Source organism: Syzygium oleosum, unplaced genomic scaffold (assembly GCF_021117445.2).
Source record: "Syzygium oleosum isolate NSW1041296 unplaced genomic scaffold, Sole_v2.1 Sole_v2.10, whole genome shotgun sequence".
Lineage (NCBI taxonomy): Eukaryota > Viridiplantae > Streptophyta > Magnoliopsida > Myrtales > Myrtaceae > Syzygium > Syzygium oleosum.
In genome coordinates, this window is record NW_026607494.1 from 9,901,883 (window position 1) to 9,926,217 (window position 24,335).

The 24,335-nt window shown below is 38.5% G+C and overlaps 2 protein-coding genes across 4 annotated transcripts; one reads left to right on the forward strand and one right to left on the reverse strand.

Moving 5' to 3' along the window:
- Positions 1–245: 245 nt before the first annotated feature.
- Positions 246–5,705, forward strand: LOC115685569 (mannan endo-1,4-beta-mannosidase 2-like). Its single transcript, XM_030610642.2, has 5 exons — positions 246–1,135; positions 2,260–2,457; positions 3,737–3,859; positions 4,566–4,780; positions 5,095–5,705. The coding sequence occupies exons 1-5, from the start codon at positions 752–754 to the stop codon at positions 5,495–5,497; spliced, it is 1,323 nt and encodes a 440-aa protein (XP_030466502.1). The 5' UTR covers positions 246–751; the 3' UTR covers positions 5,498–5,705.
- Positions 5,706–8,237: 2,532 nt separating this feature from the next.
- LOC115685526 (two pore calcium channel protein 1A) lies at positions 8,238–23,848 on the reverse strand. Of its 3 annotated transcripts, none has more exons than XM_056315045.1 (24): positions 23,665–23,848; positions 22,681–22,824; positions 22,478–22,585; positions 21,816–21,911; positions 21,040–21,173; positions 20,591–20,651; positions 20,232–20,398; positions 19,536–19,641; positions 19,298–19,375; positions 18,491–18,552; positions 17,815–17,887; positions 17,258–17,323; positions 17,035–17,178; positions 16,128–16,185; positions 15,312–15,419; positions 14,091–14,154; positions 12,981–13,149; positions 12,188–12,252; positions 11,335–11,425; positions 11,154–11,240; positions 9,627–9,704; positions 9,473–9,504; positions 9,257–9,365; positions 8,238–8,467 (listed from the first exon to the last, which is right to left on the reverse strand). In XM_056315045.1, the coding sequence occupies exons 1-23, from the start codon at positions 23,791–23,793 to the stop codon at positions 9,272–9,274; spliced, it is 2,214 nt and encodes a 737-aa protein (XP_056171020.1). In that variant the 5' UTR covers positions 23,794–23,848; the 3' UTR covers positions 8,238–8,467; positions 9,257–9,271. The 3 variants fall into 3 exon arrangements, 2 of the variants coding, with proteins under 2 accessions (XP_056171020.1, XP_030466460.1); XM_030610600.2 differs by having other exon boundaries at positions 8,238–8,473; XR_008817277.1 differs by lacking the exons at positions 8,238–8,467; positions 9,257–9,365; positions 9,473–9,504; positions 9,627–9,704; positions 11,154–11,240 and adding an exon at positions 12,437–12,527 and having other exon boundaries at positions 11,363–11,425.
- Positions 23,849–24,335: the final 487 nt, after the last annotated feature.

The window sequence follows — 24,335 nt, forward strand, 5'->3', positions numbered from 1 at the left end:
TAGATTGAAGGAAGAAATAGATGGTCCATAAGATTGCTCTGGGCATTGACTGGTGAGCACACAGGCCTTGTTAATTTCAATATAAAAACTCCAACTTTATACTAAATAGAGCAGAAACATATGAAAAAAAAAAAAGGAGTAATGAAAAGAAACATCCAACTCCAAATGATTCTTGAAAAAAGAAAAAAGAAGAACTCCAAATGATTCAGACAAGAGAGAGAGAAAGCTAGAAGAAAGCAATTGGCTGGGATCTGAAATCTAACCAGAAGGCATAATTAATCGATTCAGACATCCCACCCAGAGAAAGCTAGAAGAAAGCAATTGGCTGGGATCTGAAATCTAACAAGAAGGCATAATTGATCGATTCAGACATCCCACCCACACTCCCTACTTCTTCTCTATGCCTATGGTCCTTTCGTGATTCTTCTCTCCTTGACTGGGGGACTCTTCTGTGCTCAAAAGAAGGCCACTTGTATATTGTACGCATGTGCTTTGTTCTGCACTTCTGCTCTGTCTGCACACACTCCACCTAAAAGACCCCACATTGTCCGCTTCCTCTGTCTTTCGGCCATCTTCAAGAACCGGAAATCCCCACGAAGCTCTGAACTTTTCGACTTGTGGGTTGCTGCGGATCCTTCATGGCACTTGATTGTCTGGTCAGTTTCTTGATGTGGAGCTGAAAAGATCATCTGGGTTGTTTCGGCACCAAGTTGCAGTCTTTTATCAGACCCATTTTTCCACCAGTGAAGCAATGTACCACAAGTCATCAAGAATGTCGGTGGGACAGCGATTGATGTACCCGATTCTCGGCATCGCGTCCTGCATAGCTTTCATCTACATTTCGGTCAGTGATCTGAGCTTCAGCGACTACTATACAGAGCAGAAGATGGACTTCGTGAGACGAAATGGGACTCAGTTCATGGTGGATGATGGTAAGGTGTTTTATGTGAATGGTTGGAACTCGTACTGGTTGATGGATCATGCGGTGGATGAGTACAGCAGACCCAGGATCCGAGCCATGTTTCAGGCGGGGTCGAAGATGGGCATGACCGTTTGCCGAGCTTGGGCCTTCAACGATGGGGACTACAATGCACTCCAGATTTCTCCTGGACGGTTTGATGAGCGAGTCTTTAGGGTACGGTTTCTGAGTTTCTAGCTTTTCTTGTAGTGGGTCTAGCTTGTTGCATTCTGTGAATGTTTGAGTGAGCACTGCATTTGTTCATGTCTGATTGTTGACTTAAATTAGCTTGTTTGAAGGGGCAGGTTCAAATCTCTCTCTGTCTCTCTAATTTTGTGCAGTGCTTTGAGATTCTCTCCTATCTTACCTGGGTAATTTAATCTAAAGTCTGGATTTTCATTTCATGTTGTGTTGGGTTTCGAATTTTTCTTTTTTGAACTTTCAGTTAATCGAACCAGAATTAATCACCGATGAAGTGACAGATGTGAGAAAGTGGAACTTGATACATAGGCAGATTGCCAGTGGATTGACGAAAATGCAGTAACTCGTTGTGTTTGTTCGTGGGTCACTTCAAGTATAAAGGGGCTTTGTTCTATGGCACACTTGAAACAGAAAACTTATTAAGGTTTTGGTCGTTGGTGTACAATTTATTGCGCTTGAGGATGAACAGAGAATTTTGTTGAATGCAAGTAATAAATCTTCAGCACATGGTGTGTCTACTTTGGTTGCGGAGTTCAACTAGTTCTTACGATAATATTTGGTCATATCTAACTTCTCATGAAAACTTCTTTGAAGAGTAGCATGATTTAATGGAAGTATCAACTTTATTCATTTTGTCTTCCCATCCTCCTGGAAAGAGATGCCCATGGTTAGATTGTGATTGCTGGTGAGGTGCTGCGTTCAATGAGAAATCTAGGCTATGATGGGATGTAAAATGAATGCATCTTACTGCAAAACCATATCATGGACTATCATCATCATGATGCCATAAAATAATTGCTTCTAAGATTTTCATATGTTTTCAGAATGTGGCCTCATTTTTGTGGAACTCAGGTTCTCTGTTATTTTGGCATCCTCCCTTCAATCACTTGATGCCCATATGAATGAGTTATGACTAACATTGATCTCTGACTTAATTGGAAGTCCTACTTCTTTTGGCATCTCTTTTAATTGGAAAGAAGTTGCAATGCCCATGTTGAGGTCTTATTTAAATGAATACGTGAAAAAGGGAAATTTTTTGTCTTTAATTTTCCATATAATAGTTTGTTAGATCTCATTTCAATAATTGAACACTGTGGCAGGCTTTGGATCATGTCGTTGCAGAAGCAAGACGGCATGGAATCAGGTTGCTTCTTAGCTTAGTTAATAATTTGGAAGCCTACGGTGGCAAGACTCAGTACGTCAAGTGGGCGTGGGAAGAAGGCGTTGGTTTGAGCTCATCAAATGATTCGTTCTTCTACGATCCTTCTATTCGGCAGTACTTCAAAGATTATGTTAAGGTACTTACTCTTTCTGTGCAACTTCTTTTTGCCTTGAGAAGCTCTAGGCTTGTCCTGAAATTAAGAAATTCTCAGAAGGAACTTGGTATATGCTGGCCTAGCAAACTATCAACAACTTCCTGTGCTTAAGGCTCAAGCTAGAAATTTTTACGATGTTTACCTTGAACCACATTTTGGATTCGAGACTTGGAGCTGTAAGTTGGAGATTTGCCTGCTTGACCTGGTTAGATGTGTAATCTAGCACTTCAAATCGCTTATTAATGCACTTATACAGAGACAACAGATTTTCCAGCGATTTATCATATCTGAGGACTAATTGTTAGTTAATCAGTGCACTTTTGATTACTACTTCCTATTGTTATTCTGATGCTCCTGAAGGGTATGCTCATTTCATGTCGATCTAGTAGCAATGTGAACATTCATACTGACAAACTGTGAGTCGACTTGGAACACGGTAGTTTCATTAAAAGGAGATTGAACTCTTGCATAGTGCCTTTTAAAGTTCTCCAGGAGCTACTGAAGTTGTTCGTCACTAAAAGCCAAATGACAATGAATGTGTAATTCCTTTAAAGGATCAGTTAGGTATTCTGTATGCATGAAGATCCAGCTATACAAAGAGAAGATGATGTATTTATAGCTCATAGCTGGATCTTCATTCATACAGAGCAACCAGATGTTGTAATGTGTATTGTGCTTGTTATGGAAGAGTGTGAACTTTGCACCCAATATATTAAGTACAGTAAGAAAACTTTCATTCACATGCTGTGGATGTCAGAGAGGATTGGAGATAGAAGGACAACATATCACCGAATTTCCTTCTATGATAGGAACCGAAGATTGCTTTTTGTTTTCTGTCCTTTAGAGAGAGGATTTTCATGTTTATTTTGTGATGGCTATGGGTAGGTTGGATTGGGCGGTTCAGTCTCAAGTTTTTTTCATGAGTTCAGGATAAACTAAATATAGAAATAAGCTCTTCATTTTCTTTTTCCTTTTTTTTTTGTTGGGAGGGGTTTATTGTCAGATGTCTAATTGCATGGTTCAGCTGTCCACTGTACTGCTTTATTAGGTGCTCGTTCCAGGTTTTAGGCTCTGTTTGGGAAAAGAAGGAAAAGAGGGGGCATGAAAGTGGGTGTGGAGAATAAGGGAAGTTTTGAAATTGTTGTGAGAAGGAGATGAAGGGAAAATTTTAAAATTTGCCACTTTTTTATCCTCACCCTCTAATTTTCTTCTCCTCATTTTCCAAACAGAGCATTAGACTTATACATTTTCTTTTTTCCAGGTTATCCTAACAAGGAAGAACACCATTACTGGAGTTGAATATAGGAACGATCCCGCCATTTTTGGATGGGAGTTAATAAATGAGCCACGTTGCATGACAGATGCCTCAGGCGATACTCTTCAGGTAAGAATATGAACCTTGAGGTCTTAGTACTGCCTCTTTATGCCTAAGAACCACATTAGTGGATAACATATCAGATAACATAATTCCTCCCTTGTCGACTTAGTCTTATGGTAGTTTCTAATCTTGTAAACATTCTCAACTTCGGTTGATCAAGCTTTTGGCCAAAGAAAGCGATCAAGCTTAGAATAGTTAAGATGATTTTGTTGTTTTTGACCAAATAAAATATGAAGGGTATTTTGGCTATCTTAAACATCCTTTCAGAGAATCTACTTAGTTCTTGATAGTAATTCTGTATGCTTCGTTTTGCTATGTAAGAAGGCTTTACTAGCGATCCTGTCAAAAAAACTTTCCTTGCTATTTACTCGTGATGCTGTTAACAGTTATCATTAAGTTACTTGTGTAGGCAAATCAAATAATAAGAACGCTATATCGAGACATTTGGAAATTAATAAGGCAAACATTACAAGAAATCTGTCTCCATGAATAGCAAAATTGACTTTTCCGAATCATATCGGATGAGCCTTGGCAAGAAATTGAATGAAAGCAAGAAACATGATACTCTATTCAACATCAGTTCTAGTAATATGTATAACAGATGCCTCTTGTTTATTCTAATGCTGTACTTATAATATATCTCTCCTTTTTAGCTTTTCTTATTTATTTGTCTAAAATGTTGCTTGCTGCATTATATATCATGGAACTGCAGGATTGGATTGTGGAAATGTCAGCATATGTAAAATCAATTGACAAGAACCATCTGCTGACTGTGGGCCTTGAAGGATTTTATGGTCCGAATAATCCCAAAAAGTTAACTGTGAACCCTGGAGAGTACTACTTTGCACTACTTGGATCTGATTTTGTTAGGAATTCTGAGATACCGACCATCGATTTTGCCTCTGCTCATATCTATCCGGACCATTGGTAAGCATTCATTGTCAATAAACTTTATTTATCAAATATGGTACGGCAGTTTCACTAAAAAGAAATTGGAAAAAGATCTCCTCTGCTGGTTAAAACAAGTCTCTAAAATAACAAGTTTAGCTTGAATGGTACTACTTTAGATTCTCCATGGTTTGTTGATGCTAAATTCAGTAAAAAGGATGGGCATTTTTGGCTTTTCTAATGATACCAGTAAAGTCTGATGTCGACTATTAGATGTGACATCATTCACCACATCAAGGCATATCCTTTTGATCTGTATATTGAACTCATTCTGACCAACATTTTGATGGCAGGTTTAAGAATCAAGATTTTGAGGAGGAGTTGAAATATGTCGCTTTGTGGACACGCTCTCACATTGATGACGGTGATAGGATACTTAAGAAGCCAATCATGTTCACTGAGTTTGGTTATTCGACTCTAAACAAGGACTTCGATCCTTCAAAACGAGATAGATTCTTCAAAACCATTTTTGATGTGATATATAAATCGGCGAAGAAACAGGGAGCTGGAGCGGGTTCTTTTGTGTGGCAGTTCTTGGTGGGAGGAATGGAGAAATATAACGATGATTTCGGTATCGTTCCCTGGGAGAGGCCAGAGACCTACAAGCTGATTACACAACATTCATGCAGAATGGCCAGAATTCGGGGATCAGCTGAGCTTAAGGGTAAATTGAAAGAGTTGTGTTCGCAAAGATAATGAGGGCCCGATTCTTTTATAGAAGTTCTTTTTCTCGTCCTCGGCTATTATGGTTTTCTGCCGCTGATGGTGTGAAAGCAAGTGGGACCGGGGATCTTCTTGTACCATATTCTTTATGTATACACGTGTTTCAGACCGAATGGATTTCATTTTGAGTGCTATGAATTAAAGAAGCTAAGATAATGTGATTTCTGGGTTTTGAGAGGAATAGAGTTCAGGGCATTACTTTCTTCAGAAAGCATGTTTGCCTGGTCAGGAACGACTAATGAACCGTGGGTTAAAAGAGCAGAACCGATCTCATGTCTGATAGGCTATCAAGACAAATTTAACCCATTTAGGCACTGACTGTATTTTATGAGTTAAACATGCCGGTCTTAAGGATTTTGTTTATATAACAGCATCGTTTATATTATTTTTTACATGGTGGTGCAAATTGAGAACTAGTAGCTCAACTGGAACTTCTCAAACGAATTGAGGGATCCGAGGGCAGCGTCCCTCGCCTTCTCCGGAGGAGGAGTCGCCAAGAGAGAGGGAGGGAGGGGAATCAGGGCCTAGCTTGAAAAGCCTGAGACTTCCAGGACTGCCATCTCCTTCAATGTACTCAGCAGAAGCAAGCATTTCAAGGTTGATTTGGCTGGTGATTCCATTGTCTCTGTACATCTTCCATGCTTTCTCAGCTGGGATGTTGAGCACCACCTCCCCTTTCATGCTCCTCATCTCTCTCTCTCTCTCTCTCTCTCTCTCTCTCTCTCTCTCTCTCTCTCTCTCTCTCTCTCTCTCTCTCTCTCTCTCTCGACTTTAAGTCAATATGTAAACAGTAAGAGGGTGAGACCCTGTATAAATAGGGAGGAGAGGGATGAAGCATTTGCATGGTCCAGGTGGTGTTAGTTTTCGTAATGAGACAATTGTGACAAAGCCCACGTAATTAGTCTCCTCAAACACTTTGATTTTGCCTTTTTTTTCCTACGTTGGTCTTGGTACTAAGAAAAGTGAGGCAGATCATGTAAGTAAATTTGTTGATCACATCTCCACCCTTATTTGATATAGGCCACCCTGGTTAAGCCTTCTATCCTGTCTTTTTCTCTTTTAAGGATTTTGTTCTTCCGTACCTTCCGGTGAAAAGAATACATCTAACTGATGATGCAAGGATAGTTGAATGCATGCAATTGCAGCTAGGATTCATTAAGAAGTGATTGCATTCCCGCCCCTCCGTTTTCCATGTTGGCATGTGGAGACATTGTGCTCCCTACGTCAGGATTTTTCCTGAGGGCTCCGAAGGCCGGTTTCAAGGCTTGTGTTGTTGTCGGAAGAAAGGGCTTTCGATGTGAACCGGCGATCGAAAGTGAAAATGTTATGAACTTATGATGAGTGAATGTTGTGATCAACTCAATGCAACCATGGCTTGTGCTCTCTGAGATGTGGTCCAACATTTGGGATGGGAAAGGAAAGTTTTCTGGACACACTCGGTCATCAATTGGGGCAAGCGGAAGAGGACCATGATCATCTCATTTTATTTTATTTTTTTGGTCGAAAACCATGATCATCTCATTAAACTGCTACATTCTAAACAACAGCCTTTCGTCTAAATAGATGAGGCAACCTGAGAAAAAGTTTTTCTGCTAATGGTGTCAAAATTGACTGGTGCCCCTGAAGAGGGATCAACAGTCTCGAGAATGAAGTGGAATCTCCAGCTCCGATAGAATTGGTGATCACATTTTGAAAGAAAAGACATCTCAATCAAATTTCACTTGATTTTAATAGATACACGGAAAATTTCCTTCATAATTGATTGTTCTTATGCTCCGTAAAATCAATGCTTTGATAATCGAATTGTTTCGAATTAAGTGTACTTAACAAGTGTTGCAAGGGCACTAATTAAGATAACAAATTGATAAAGTGCTCCTTTGCATTCTTGTGCGCTACTAGGACTCTTCAGGGGTTGAAAAACATTCTTACTTTACCATTCTACCGTTGTGGTCACTGGCCGTTGGCCTTTCCTGGAAGCCTGTCGTTCGATGTGAAATCAAATCCTTACGAGCACGTAGAGATATTATATCTAAGCACCAACATAAGCTCTCGTGCTGTAAGGTGTTGGGTTAAGTCCCACAACGAGCGCAACCCTCGTGTTTAGTTGCCACCATCGAGTTTAGAACCCTGAATAGACCGCCGGTGACAAGCCGGAGAAAGTTGAGGATGACGTCAAGTCATCATGCCCTGTGCTTACAACCAGAGGGACAAAGGGTCACGATCCCGCGAGGGTAAGCTAACTTTAAAGACGAGGAATTTTTTTGACCAGTGGTAAAAACACTATATAAGATGGCGGGATGTCCTAGTACACGTACTAGTTCAGCGCCTAGCTCCTCATCGGAACGAATCATATGAAAAGCAGAATGTGAAATAACAAACCGTGACTAGTCAATTGTTCTGAAAATCAAGTACAATCAACAATTAAATGGTTTGTTACTTGTAAACTGTACTAAAAGAAAAACACCAGTTGTCCAGTTATTTCCCACGAATTCTAGGGTGTTTGTCTACCATAAACAGCCGTGAGCACTATTTTAGGACCTTATTAACACGGTTGAGTACTTTGGGTGGCACCTGAAGGGTACATTCAGACATGACCAGAAGATGAAACAAAAATCAAACCGCAGTAAACGACACTGCTCCTCCTTCTCTAAGACATCTGCACCACAACTTCGTACTATTTAAAAAACTCTCCTAACCAAGGCAGCATGCTGAGTAATGTGCACAAAATTTACTCATTCCATCGGAAGTCGGAAACTCGTGTTGCAAATTATAGGATCGAAGTTCGCATCTGTACAAAATTTACTCAACAACACAAACAGGCAAAAGCAACCGTGGCAAAAAGAACGACATACGTATGGTTCGAACCAGTTCATCTGAAAATGGTTCATGCAATGTGGCCTGCTGTAACCAGTTAATCTCGAATCAGGGTCTTCAAAATCACGCCTGCAACTAGCCAAAATGACGACATAAGAGAAATCAGGCTTGGTCCCATTTTTTCATCATTACACCCTAAGAAAAGGCTAGTAGAAAGCTAGAGAACCAAGGTGGGCGAATTGAAGGCAAATGAATAAGAAAAGAACAGTATCAGGCAGCTGACTCCCAGTTATAGAGCCGACAAAATCAAATTTAGAAACTGACTACCGGTGGCAGTGGCATCCATTCGACCAAACATTGCCCCCAAAACATTTGATACGTACAAAGCAACCATTGACAACTTGTACATGCAACCATGGAACAACTAAAGCACAAGAGAAATTATAGCACTCAAGATTTTGCTGCAGTCCAGGTGAAGGCGCTTCAGCGAGACGAAATACATCTTTCTAGTCCAACAATGTTAATAAACATATGCATCAATATCCAATACCTCCCTCTATATTTATCACCACGCAAACCAAGGAGCCATCTAAAACTTATGAGATTTAACATATGATGCAAAAAACAAATGCAAATCTAGCAATCCAACCAGTAAACCCTACCAGAATGACAGCATTTAATACTGATTTTAGTTGAGGGTAAGGACACCAGCGACAACATGACAAAAGCATCCATTGAGTACTTAATCTATCTATGCCCTTTAAGATACCAAAGTTTTTTAGAATTTATAAAAACAGGCTTTTTCGGAAATAAACAAATTTAATTTCCAGCTTTCTATTCTGCATTAGTAGCAAACAGCATGGTGAACAATGCTAGGAAAGCAAAATGAGTCCGCAGGACTTGAAAATAAATTCTTACCTCAATGCTACATGATTAAGGCTGAGGGCTGGTGCATTTTGCTTTATCAAGCTCTGTGCTCAACATATGATGAAGCAGGATATCAACTCTCTGACTTCTTGTCTTCGTGCTGTATTAAACCAGGAAAAGAAGCAACGATAATGCATCACACAATTATCTAAATCACTCATAAATCAGAAGATAGGTATCACTATATAGTGTCCAAATAGTACATACCCGACCGAACGAGGCCGCCTGCCCCTTGTTTCCTATATAAACATAGATTAATAGAAGCTTGTACTAATAATAACTGGCAATTGGACAAACCTATGCTGACACATGTACCCAAAAAGTCGTCATAACCTTTTTCTGAGTACTAGATAATACAAACCTTGTCCTGTCCCTCGCAGTTTTCTGATGATTCAAGATCCATTTCAGTAAAGAATGCCTCCAAGACAAAGGCGACAACCTGTAATCACATGCAAATAAAAATGTGTGCTCGTAATTTAACAATTGCCACAGAACTCAAGGATAATTTCAACCATCAGCCAGGTTTGTCTTCAAGTTCTGATGTATTTTTTTATATGACTGAAGAATAAGAACATCATTTCATTAATCTAATAGTTTTTCACTTGCAATACGTTTCAGCCAATCATTCAAAAACAAGCCAACTCATGAAGTTTCGAGTTCCAAAGAGGAGAGGTGATCACAATAAGTAAGAACAATGCTTGACCATGCTGATTATTCTAGAAGAGTAAATATAATTCCCAGACTGACTGCCATATTTGGCAAAATCCTCTCGAAATTGCCCATGCCATTAAATTACTGCAACGCTAAAGAAGCATAACTTGTTTAGATGTTATTCTTGAACATCTGTTTCACCTATCTGAAGCATACTGCTTAATGATTGGATATACCATAGTACAGGGGAGAAAGATGCATCAAAGTAATGTAGATTAAGAGACCAGGAAGTTAACATTTTTCTAGTCAGGGCATCTTGTATAAATTGTCTGGCTCAATTTGGATCTCCCTATGCTTAGTATGGAGACCACATAAAAAGCAAAAACATCTTCAGCTACTATGGTACATGTGCCGGCCATTTCCAACAATCTACAGCTGTTGAGGTAAAGGTCCCTTCTGCAGCACTAACATGCATGTACTTTTTGATAATTGGAAATACACTAATATAGAGGAAAAGATGCATGAAAGAATAGACAATCAAGAGCCTAGGAAGTTAACATATTACCTAGTCACAGCCTTGTCTAAGTTGTCAATTGCACTCTATCTCTAATGCAAGTATGGAGACCGATAAAAGGCAATTAACATCTTCAGCAACTACGATACATGCGCTAACCATATCCCACACAGCCTACAAGGCTTGAGGTAAAGTCTCATTCTCCACCAGTAAGAGAGAAAAATTCTCTTCTCGATAGAGAAAAGGAATATGATCTCCAACTTGCAAATGTGTCACACTACACCTTTGAACTTGATAAGGGAAGAAGAAATTCCTTGACATAAGCATATTACATTAGGTGGGTGAGGCTTAGATGGCATTGCTCGTGAAAGACTCTGCAGAGGCTTAGCTGAGCTCAACAAACACAAGATTGTACAATTGGCCTCATGCTTGGATAAATGCATAATAGATACTGCTTAGTCTAAGTAAGTTGATCCAATAAATCTGCAGCAGAAACAAGTCATCTTGCATGCATGTCCGGCATATGAAATTTGATTCGATAAGAAGCATTTTAGCTGGCTTGCTTGCAGAAAACAGTGTCTTCTCAAAAACTTTTCCATGCCTTCTCTTCATTCTTTTGCTCATTTAATTAATGGTCAACAAACTTTCTTCAAGAGGAAAATGCACTCTAGAATGTTAAAAACCTCAATGATATGTCCCTGTGAATATCAAAATAAAACTCACCAAATTCAAGAGCAGTAGAACAGTTATTAAGTAGAAGCTGATGAAATATATGAGGGTCCAAGATGTCCCTGTTAGTACCTTGTAGCTCTGGAACATAGCAAGACAATAAATTAATGCATAACACATTCTGTCAATAGGTACAAAACACCATATATCAGAGAGTATGTAGTGACAGCAGCACCTGCATCCAGTCTTGCCAGTTGTTCATGACTAACAAATTGAAAAGTGTCATCATCCCATTCGGATAGTCATTAAAATTGAAAAGCAAATAGCTAATTAGTGTCAAGAAAAAGTCATCCGAATAACAAAATCTACCGCCAACTAGCACGAAAGTAGGACATGAACAATATTTGATGAAGCTATCTACAAGATGAATACAGAACTAGGGTTATTAGAAATACTCTCAAACCATGACATTTACAAGTTTTTTTCCCTTTCGCCCCAAAAGAGTTAGAGATGATATTAAAGTCTAGAAGGCATTTATGTTAACGAATTTGCATTTTTTGCATAATCAAGGCTAAAAAATTTAGCTCCAAGTAGTTTCCTTTGAATCCTTAATACATAAAGATATCATTGTTTATGTAATAAAGAAGTTCGCCCTAAATTGTTTAAAGATCATATTAAGGTCTACAAGGCAATCATTTTGACGAATTTGCATTTTCTGATAATCATGGATAATGAATTTAGCTCCAAGTAGTTTCCTTTGAATCCTTGCTACACAAAGCTATGATTCTGCAGATCAACTATTCATTATGTCTTGCCCTTTTTTCTCTTGAAATCTTAATTGTCACTTTTTTATATAGGATGTTCATTGTCAATTGAAAATCAGCTACAGTTTTCCCATTGAAAAATATTGTCCATTTTCACCTTTTTGACATTAGTTCAGCCCTTTACAGTCGTCATTTAAAAGAAGTGGAAGAAACATAGTTATTTCTTTTTGGGTGGAGCAGGGACTGGGGAGGGAGGGGTGCATTTTTACAAAGATTTTCAAGGTAAGTAAAAAAGGAGGAAGAACAAAACAATACAAAGGATACTTATCAGCTGCAAGATCAGTTTCTTCCAATTTGGAGTTCCCAGCATTGACCATCCCACCGAAGATCTACAGAAAAGAATTTCGAAAACAGTTTTAAGCTGAATTAACTTGAGAAGATGGAATATATGTCTAAGGAAGACATGATATGTCCTCCCTAATAAATTCAACTTATGACACAAGCGCAACAGCTAAGGATGTCATTCCCAAAAAATTCAGCTGATAATACTGAGAAAAGCCGTAAGGTTCCTACCAAGTATCATCATCCTTATTTGATACTTAAGAGTGGTAGATGTTTGGTCATTTCGCTTCAGCTAACGGAGTAGCAGAGTCTTCCTTTTTCCCTTTTAAAAATAGGAATTCAGGTTTGATGACAATATATGCAAAAAATCAGTCGATTCGAAATGCTTGCTCCAAACTAATTATAGTAAACGTGGAAGGAGTTGATACTCCAATATTTTGTATTTCCTGTAGAAGAAAAGATAGTGGACCTAAAATATAAGGTTGCTGATAAAAAGCAAGCGCGTGGGAGACCACCCGATATTCTTCACCACAGAAAGATATGTAGGAGATAAACTACCGTTCGTAATTTGCTTTTTTAGCATAGCAGCAAGGTTTCTTATATAAAGATATAACCTAAATGCAGCCATTATCTTTTATATGCGAGACAAAAAAAATTTCCCTCGTAAGGCCGACAACAAACCATCGGAACATAAGGAGGAAAAGCAAAAATATTCAAAAGATGATCCACAGGACAATTCTTTGTTTGAGGACAAAAAGACGAGAGCATCTGATACCTGTTCTCCAAGAGAGCAATAAATGCACAGTACACAAAAGATGATTCCAAGGTATGGCATCAAACTTGGTATGAGAGTAAAGAATGTAGCAACAAAAGCTCGGTAGCGTTTAACATGCATTAGCAGCCTTATCAATCTCATCAATCTAGCAAGAAGAAGGTACCGAATCCTGTAACAAAGAAACATCAGAAAATAATTAGAATTTGTCTTTAAGTGTACGCAGAAGGCACAGAATCTACGTTACATCTTTCAATTTTGGCACACTCAAAGAAGCAGTATCATGCTGGAATAGCATTGAAGGACCCACCCTGACAAATTATAGTTAATATTTCATCCCCGTCAACTTATGAGCCTGCATGTACATTCTGTCCTTGTTTGTCGATTCAATATGCTCTAAATTATATTAGTTGACCAGTTTTTAATCAAAGAAAGTTCACTGTAAACTGTACACTATACATCATTATGATCAACTCCACCATGTTGTCACTGAGAATGGAAAGAGAAAACAAACTGGGCAATTCCAATATGCAACCTAGCGTGATAGTTGCAGTCAGGCTCAGGGTAGCTTTAATCAATAATAGGTTAATGTTCAGTAGGAACCTGGAAAGGAGTTTTCATTTTACCTCCAGTATATCCAATTTTTTCCCTAAATGTAGATTCATAATCCAAGAAAATAAAAAATTTTCCAGTCTGGTTAAAATTAATGTTATAAATACAATCACAAGGAGACACGAGGATTTGCTCCTAACTTCCAAATATTCCAATTTAATACTCCCAGCCATCCTATCTGAGCATCTTTCGAGCACTTCACCTAGCCTACATATCTTCTGGTCATATCCAAGGGCCTACAGGTCATATCTCATGTAAACTATTCTAAACCTTGGGCCATGTTTGCGATGGCCATGTGAACCAGCAAGAACCTCCTTAACAATTGCTCATCTGCAACTTAAATGATGTTCCTCTCCAGGACTTTCATGCCTAGATCTATTAGCAGGTAAAGTTCCTAAAAGCAGTGCGCTTGCAACATCCCCCCTGTGGACCTAGCGCATTCCAAACTGATACAGAGCAAAGAAAGTAATGGGATATATCAAACACTTATATCATGCGTACCATTCTCCATTTGAAAGAAAGTCAAGTCCATTAGGAGCCACAAAGGTGATAGTTTCTCCAATGACTGAAAAGAGCAAGAATCAGTTCAGAAATGCAGCGAAACTTTAGGAGCTTTAACATTTCTAGGATAAGGAAATATCCAGACATGAATATTCAACAGCTGACTTGTTATTAGCAGATCTGCATATTGTAGCTGCTAGTAAAATGTAACAAACAAACAAGCTTGGACCTCAACTATCTTCAATGTCTGTCCTACCATCGAGTTATTTTACATGGAAAATGTTAACAAACTCTCTCAAGACACTCTTTAAGCTATATTTTATGAACTTTGAAATTGTAAAAAGATTGACATGTTCCAATGTCTTAAGACATGTGAAATAACTATACTTCGCTCATTGTTTATGTCTTGAAAACATGTACTACATGCATTACTCTCACCAAATTCCCTTAGGGCACCCGTTAGAAAGTCTCATCAAACATAAAGCAAGTAGAAAGCGGGTGAGCAGCTGCAACTCATTGCAATCACCAAATTGACAACCATTTATTCTACTATTTGTGATACGAAGTCCTTATCACTAACTTATTTGATTTTAAGTCAAACTCTGTAATTGATTAAATACTCAACAGTTGCATAATAACAGTCCACTGAATTCTTCTGTCATCACATATAAATTGGCCTATGGTGACAATTTACCGTATTTTAACGATAAAAAGATTCTCAACACTAACTTATTCAATGACATCAGCTTTACCAAAAGTCCGTAATTTATCTGATACTAGGGGTCCAATAATAGTCTTCATTGATTTCTTTTATTTAGTGACGCTCCAACGTATCTTACATTGAGCTGATCATGGACTTCATTTTTTTATTTACAAACCTGATAAACTTATGGAGAAAATAATGCATTACTGACAATAACTAAATAGAAATGCAATTCTTATGAAGAAAGGAACTATGTTAAAAAATCACATGCATTGCATGGGTATGAAGACCAGTTCTATACATCTCAACCACAAGTTTTAGGTTAGACAAAACAGACTACCATTATCAGAGAATTCAATTGGAAAAAAGACTACCTACAATTGGAAAAATGTGTACCATTATATCGTTGTGTAGACTGTTGGGGCATCATTGCCATCGATAGTAAGTAAAAACATTTATATGTTAGACAGTTACATGCACTGAAAAAATTACGATCTATCATTGCGTGAAATATTCACCTATCACCCAGGTGATCAGAAAATCAAAGCGGTTTTGACCATCCCTCCAATAGTTTTCGAACCCGAATGAATAAACTTTCAAAGCCATCTCAAGCACATAGATCCAACCTGTCGGACAAAATAAAAATATCGATCATAACAGCATAGTCCAAGCCCTTTAAAAGAATTAGCCTAAATTCATAGGACATGCAATCAACTGACACAAAAGTCAAGGTTAACAAGTGCAAATTCATTATCTCATGTCTAAGACCTACAATAACTGATGGGCCCAAAAATTGCCAACCAAATCCCAGTGAAAAAGGATATTGAGTAGCTCAAAAACAAGGGCAATTTCAGAATGAATAGGTAATTAGACAATTTGATGTGCGATTGGAAACAATGAACACACGGCTGCTTTTAAGATCACTGACAAAGTGAATCTCACTCCGGCATTACAAAGACATCTGGTTCTGCTAGAGAGAACATAACTAGATAGCAAGTCACTAAAAATGAGCACAAATTAACAAGTAAATCTTTTCAATGGTTTTGTGACAAAACAGCCATAACACTTGAAGACAATACAAGAAAATATCAGATCCATTCTCACTCGCTCAACATCTGTAGACATTTTAAACTCAATGAAAGCACAACCAATAATATGCCACAACAGATAGAAGAGCCTTGCCCCGTTCAAGCTGGTTCAAACTGGTGTTTGATAAATTAAATTTCGCCCTTGTAAGAAGGAATGTCATATATATTGTGGCTGTTTCCAATTCCAAATAGGAACTACGACTCATATACCATTATACGACACAAGAATACCCAGCATATACTTACCAAAGACAAACTCTACCTCTTGCCACACTTTTTGGCCAGAGTTGTTTTCAATATCCAGCTGAAACACAACGAATCCATTAGCTTCCTTAATATTCCAATAACTACCACAATAATGTACCAAAGGGACTGAAATAAGTGAATTGTTTTGCATCAAATGATGAAAGAGAAAATAGGAGTAATGATGCTAAGTGATACATGGTAAGTAGAGTGACTTTTGAGCTTAATAGTGATAGGTCCAAGACACAAGAAAACAAGTTACATAGCACTTGGTATAGAATTGCAGAAAAGCCAGCCTGTTCTCTTTATTTGAATCGACTAGGCGTGATAATCATTAAGTCAGCATCTGATTTAGATCATACTAAGTCACCTCAGAGCATGTTTTCACACCATTGATCGACATTGGCTCATCCCAATATGTAAGGAAGAGATCAACGATTCCAAGTTCTACAAGCCTGGGTGGATACAGGACCTTTTACACAGGTTGTGCCTATCAGTAACAACTAGTTTTATATTTCTCAAGCCTAGATAAGCTTTTATGACAAACTTTACCTATTGATTGGCATCTAAAATTAAACAAAAAAGAGAGATATACTTTCAACATTTGATCATCAAGAGACATGAATGAGACAATTATCACCTTATGAGTCGCTAAAGTAGTCATATTTGAGAGATTAGGGACGAGCAACAAGTTCAGCATTCTCATGCATGAATTTGACCATCAATTGAGTCCAGAGCTCACTTCAGCATTGAAGACAATGCAAAATAAAAAATTGTCCAATTGTAGCTCCGTTTGTGTCACATGATCAACTAACCAATTAAATGAAATTATCATAACTGATCTTGTGCTTCACTATAGTGCCACACCGGGATTTGTAAAGCATTAAATTGATGAAGGTTCAAGCCATACCGTTGTCTCAACAATCACCGCAACCAGATTCAGAACGAGAAAAAACGATATGATATATCCAAATTTTGAACTTTTCACAAAACCCTTCAACTTCTCAGAAAATGGAGACTTGTAGATTGATGGAAATTTCTCGAACAGAGAAGGCTGCGAAATGGTGTAACAAATGGAAGTGAAACTCTGAAGCTTCATGCCTATATTCAGATCAGCAAAAGAACCAACTCACAGCATCCTCCTTCTGGAATCTAAGGGCAATTGCATTGCAAAGATCGTCAAATTCATCCGTGTTGATCTACAAAAGAAAAAGAAGATGGAAAATTCTAGATAGAGCATTGACCAGATAACCGACCGTGGAAAGATGATCTATCGTCATGAAAATCAGTAGTTGAAAGTCCAAAAACACAGAAAAGAAATAGCAAATCACTTCCAGTGTATAATATGGTCAATTTATTGGGTGCATATGCTTTTCACAATATGCTGATTTTTCTTCCTTTTGAGGAGCATAAAGGAAGCCAGTTGGCAAAGGATATGCATATTCTACACCAGTGGGATACATTAAAACAGCATATGTCAGATCGTATAAACTCATTATGAAAAGAAAAATAGAAGCAAGAAGTATTAAAATCATAAAAAGCCTGGTGAAAAGAATGTTGACGTTCCCCATATATGAAACCATACAACTAACATGTGCATAGGCAAAGAAGAAAGTCCATTAAACAAAAACGAAATTAATAGAAGAAATAGCAATACTATTAACCAAAAGCTTAACCAATTTTTTGATACCTTGAAGTCATGACTATCATCCAGCTCATCAAATATAAACTCAAATTCTTCCCTCGATATCTTTGGCAGTGTCCTGGAAGAACATTCACAAGACCAGCATCGAAGGTTAGGAAAACATATAGAAGAACCACTCTAAGAGAAATAAAATAGCTATTATCTTCGCACCATAATGCACAGAAGCCACACTTAATCATAGGCAAGCTTATTACCGAGACATTAGTTAGAGTAAAAGTCAAAGTGATATGAAAGCAAATTAGTTTTTCTGAGATCCTGATTATTCAGGCAAAGTCCAGTGTTAAAAGTCTGGTAGGCTTTCCTTCATGCTATTGTTGCTTCCAGGCCCAAAGAAGATAGGATCGTTCTCTACCATCATCAATTAGCTCTAAATCAAAGACAAACATGCTTTTTTCAAGATAATCTTACAGCAGCAATATCCCATTCTTCTTTGTTTGGGATTTTTCTGCTGAAACTATTTCTACATCTTTAAATTCAAGGGCACTGATTAGCATGCCATGACATTTCATAATGCAAACAATTCACCACACATGTTCTTGCATGTTTTCTGGCAGCTTTTACATATCTCATCGATGAATGCTTAACTTGACAGGCTGGAAATTATAAAAAGAAAACAAGAAACAATAATTCTAGACATCTTGTGAGTAGCATGCTTATATACCTGTAGTCATTCAGTTCCTCAAACAGGTGTACACACTGCTCTTTATTGATATGCCCAACGTTCTATTCATGCAAAAAAAGAGAAGCCCATCAGAGACGAGTACATGCAGGTATATATTGAGTATAAGACAAGCAAGTAAGAGGATAACCCGAATCACTCTAGGAAAACATAAGTAAGAAGGATCCCCTAGCAGAAGCAACAGCAAAGTAAGATGAAGAGCTCCAATAATCCATCACTACAGGCTATTTATGCTTCTCACAGAGAGGAAAGAGAAACAAGAAGAGAGGGATAAGGGGATGAGAAGGAGAATATATATCTGGCCTCCATTATTCACCTTCGAGACATCCACAGTATATTATCTTTCATGTGGCTCGTAAGTGTGTCCAAGGGCCATATTCAACTAATCATGTATATCCAAACCTCTGTAGTATAAATTTATGTCATCGAACGTCTAACAGCCGCTCTTCTCATCAAATATCTATATCAAAAAACTTCAGCATAGAAGTTGGGAACAGCAAAGGACACGTGAGAAGTCTACAAAGCAACCTAATAATTAGCAGGTCTTAACACACAGACGAACACATATGATTATGTTTAGTCGTTTCTATTCCATGAGTTTTGAGACCTATACGATGAAAAACTTCAAGCGCCATACCAAAAACGAGAGAAAAAAACTAGCTATGATGAATGACCGGCGCAAGGAGATGCATGTTCTCTATAGTTAATAGAAACCAAAATGATAAGCAAAAGAAGTTACTTATGAAAGACAAGCGACAAAGTGTATTTAAGAGAGGCCAACATACTTACATTCTTATCTATGAGCTTAAAGGCTTTTCCTAACATGATTTCCCTCATTCGGTCCATCTCAGAAACTTGTTTTGCGAGCTAAAACATATGAACATAATGTCAATATTTTCCTCCATATACAAAATAAACATTACAAAAAAGCTTCCCTAAGATAGTAAGTGAGATATTGAATAGACATATTTGCATGAGTATTACCACTTACCCACTGAAACAGCAGGGATACTGAAAGAAAATTTACCTGACTCTTGAAGCTGTCATACACAACAGCAAGGACCAGATTCGTGACAAAGTAAACCCCCAGCAGGATATAGAGGACAAAGAAAAGGGAGTACCAACGTGAAACTCTGGAAGAAAAACAGATTGAAGTCAAGCAGCTGTACAACATGATGATATTACAAATATAGGGGGTGAAGAAGTTGAAGCCACACCTAAGACCTGGGTCCATGTAAGAATGGACCACCACTAGGCCAATCCCTTATTCGTTCATGATATGTAATCATCTAAATACAAAAATGTTTGATCCAAATTTTAAGACATTCTCAAATAATCATCATTCCCAAACAAAAGATCAAGGACACATTTAAATGCCGCACAGTCTGAACAAATAAAGATAGAAAGTCTACGTTACCATTATGAAAGAATTTTAACTAATAACTAAATAGAGAATATCCAAAGGTAAAATTAAGAGATAGAGAAAGACAGAGAGGGACAGAGACGAAGACAGAGACAGAAGCAATGTCCCGGTTTGAAAAATAAAAAATTAAGCAAGTGGACAAAACAAAGCTAAAAGGCAAGCTAAGTTGCACTCACATCTTGGGAAGATGAAATCCAATAGTTTTGAGGGTAAAAACTATTTTTTCTCAAATGACTATAAAAGATCTTCTCTTGACAATCAACATGAGAAATTTAAAGCACTTGCATCAATTTTACTTACTTATATGCTGATATCCATACATCTGGATTATTGGATGTGGTGTATAAAACAAACATCTTGTATAAGGTGGCACCATATGAGGTAAATTCAGTCTTTCCCTCTGTGGTATCTTCAAACATGACATATGCTACCCAACTGGCAATCAAAAGAAACAGAAGCAACAGAGCCTGCAGTTTTACCAGAATAACAGGACAGTAAGCACAACAAAGGGATAATATCATGTGACACAAGCTATTTATTGGCATAAATAGTGAAAACACTTGCTAAAATGTGATAATCTATCGCTAACTTTAGTGAAACTCAATCGTGCAAGTGGAGCAATAGCGATTCAAATAAGCAAAAGAGGTGACTAAACCAACCAAGACATTTAAGTAGGTCCCAAGCATGCCTGCCAGAATGAAGACGCTCGCTCGCAGTTCCCTATAATGAAAAGGAAAGGTAAAATTTGAGAGCATAATGTGAAAATGTGGAGATGCAAAGCTGGAAAGAAAGATGACCTGCCTATATTTTACCGTTCATCTCAAATACTTTAGAATGGAAAAATTCCTTTCTTCCTTCACTATGGTAAATAAGAAGAGGTGTAATTGTAGACCATTAAGATGGAGAGTATGACCTCAACTATAACGAGAGTGTGGCAGTGTAACTGCAAAATGTAATTGGACTTAATAAATGACATCCTGTTTTGAAGCATTTTTCCATTTTCAAACAAATATGCCAAATAATCTGCCTAAGGCTTTTCAGATTTAATGCTAAAGGCGTGTCAAACCAGCTGGGTTAAAGAAAAATTGTGGAAATAACTCAGACATACCGTATGTTCATGATGAAAAAGACAACTCTAACATAAGGTGCTGCTCTAAAAGGAAGATAATCAATGGCCACCACAGGGGATAAGTACAGGGCATATGCTAGTAAATCAGCGACCAAAAGCAGTAGGCAAACAACCTGAAAAATCAAGCCAAAGGTTAAAGCATCAATTGAATATACAAATAGCAGAAGGAATTTCGACATGCGAGATTTTAACAGCCTATCGATATTGCAGAAATCAACCCCAATTAAGAGAAATTCCTAACTGCATAAACAATGCAACCAAGAACATTTGCTTCCACTTACTATCATACATGTGCAAGATCACTGCATGTATTATCGTAAGCACAAGATAGTTTCCCTTAGTTGGTGACTTCATAATGAGATACTATCCGTGCTAAAGCAATGGAAATTTTACAATGAGACTGAAGCCACCATTCTCCCACATGAAAGTAATCAGAGACTTTCAAGCAGTTTTTTTATCAAACTGTTGATAATTGCTCCCAGACAGAATACATTGCATATTGCCTTTAATGTGCCTAGGAAATATCTGCTTGAAAGACAACTGAAAAGATAAAAAGCCCGTCCCTTATACCACTTAAGCGAAGAGAAACAACACATGGAAACTTCTTTTCTCTCATGGTGCACCGTCTGTTCACTCATCTCAGTACTCGCACAGTCCACGAGTCCAAGGCTACTAGAAACTCCAAAAAAGTGAAGCAGCTCACAAGAACAGAATAATTATTGAAGAAATGGCTAGGCAAAAGCAAAGTTCTGTACCTTTATTTGGTTAAGAGGACTCCTTGCATAGATGCGAAACCCTTCATATGAAACAGGAAAGAATGTATGTATCATGAGTATAACAAGAGTTACGCTCTGCATGAGAAAGAATATCCATGAGTTCCACTCACCCAACAATATCTCAAACATTTCCTACCATAGGCTGGGTAGATATCATACAATTCGCAAGATTACAACGAGTTCTTACAACGAGTTCCCCAGTTTGATCAATGTAACACCAAAGAAAAGATAATGGTCCTCACGGAAAAGACCATTAATTTTTTCAAAAGAAAAGGCTACTTGAATACTTTATTACTGAGTGTCGATTTATAGACATAGTGGGGATAGGCACATCAACGAATGTTCATTCGAAGTATGACGAGCATTATATGATTGTTTAATCAGATACATGCAGGGAAGGACAGATGTATCTAGTACATCCTGAAAGGTACTTTCTTTATGAAGTCTCAATTATAATGAAAAGACTCTTTAAATAAACGCCAGGCAGAATTTGTAGATTAACCTGCTGCCACAATGTGAAATTTAGTGAAAATCAATAAGTGAAGCTCATGAGGTATTAATAAGTGAACCTCATGACGTCTCATTTATATCACAAGAGTCGTGAGTGAACTGGCACCAAATGTATCTACAATTACAATTACCTCATATACCAGAGATTCTACACCCGTTAAGTATGGTAACTGTCCCAGAAAAAAGTATTCCCTCTCACTGCAAGCATCTGCAGAGTATCTGGCGCACCACAGAGGTTTCTGTGCAGGGGTGAAGAGTTAGTGCAGTAACCTTGGCAACTTCCGGGGACCAAGGCCCTCCGCCAGTGAAGAAGAGACCAGAAAGTCAGACTAACCTCAAAGAAGTTCAGTACTATTAAGGCAAAATAATTGAGGGACCAGATGATGTCAAGTTTTGTGAAGAGGAAGTATAATTTGGCAGCACTTTCAAAATCCGAATGCTCCAGAATTTGAACTGGAAGACCAACACCATCTTCAGCCTGCAGGATCCATTTCCAATAAATCACACGCGATTATTCCAAGAGAACATCAGCAGTGATTATTCCAGCCGGAGGAACAACCTCTTTAGAGGCACATTCCCCGCGAGAAAGACAGGGAACAAGCGAACATACAGAACAGATATCCTCGTTAACATAGATTACGAACTCATGGTTCTCATATGCGAACACGTCAGAAGGCACTCAAGCAGTGGGCCACGATCGAAACAAAGAAAAGCGAGATGCAGAAAAGGAAGCTGGGGCGGGGGCGGAGAGAAAACTCGAAATGGCAGTTTACAAGCTTAAACCCACGTTTTCTTTTACCTAAATGATCACGAGCTTAAGCCAAGATTTAGCCAAAAAAGAAGAACTCGATATAATATTGCTTGGAAGGTCCTCACTCCTCGCTGGGGTTGCTCTTCTATTTGTTCGGCTCACTCAGTTTCGATGCACCGCTGCTAGATTATCATGGACGAGATCAGCCTCGGCGCAGCGAGACTCTTCACGTTCCCTTCACGTGACCCAGTTCTAAGGAACTCAACGACTCGGTAAAAGTTGCAAACTTCGGTCATCTAACCAAACAACTAATGACAGAGCAGTGCCATTGGTATGCAATAACCTCAATGGTGAACTGATCGCCGCAAATGCAGCATCAGGAAGCCACCTCCGTCGGCCCGAAACAGGAAAACACGGCATAATCCACGATTTGGAACAATGCATTCAAAACAACGCAACACGCGCGCTCGTCCACTCAAAAAAAAAAAAAACAGAGGCAAACAAAAGAGACGAAGAGAAAGAGCTGGCGAAAACAGCTCGCGCGACGGCACACGAGGTGGCGCTCACCAGATCGACCAGAGCGGCCGCCTTCTGGTAAGGAGAGCCGTAAGCGAGGGCGTCGGAGCGGCGGGCGAAGCGGTCCCTCCTACTCCGCGCCGCGCCGCTGCTCTCCCCGTCGAGCAGGGGATCGTTCATGTCGCGAACAGGAAGCCGAGGCCGAGAAGCCCCGCGCGCGCAGAGAGAGAGAGAGACTGAGCGAGGAGCTCGAGGAGAGAGAAAGAGAGCGCGCGGGGGGCGAGGGAAGGTGGCGCGATCCGAGCAGCTCCGACCGCGACCGTTGCCGCGAGACGACGGACGAGGAAGGGAATAAAGGAAGGAACGCGGGAGGGAGAGGAGGAGGCGGACAGGACACGGATGGACACGCGTCGAGCCCGTGTTCAGCGTTTGGGAAACTTTAATTCAGAAGCGACAAAGATGTCGGCAGTTTGCTAGTTTTCCCGAAAAGGCAAAATGACACGAACTGTCCTAAATTTTAATTTAATGTATAATTTAATTCATAAATTTTTAATTTATTTAATATATTATTTGAATTTTAATTCAAAATATAATACGATCCTTCAAATTTTATTTTGTTTAATGTTAAATGCAGTTCTTGGGATGATATTGAATAAAATAAAAATTTAAGGATGATATTAAAAAAAATAAAAATTCAGAGATCACGTTACATATTGAATTAA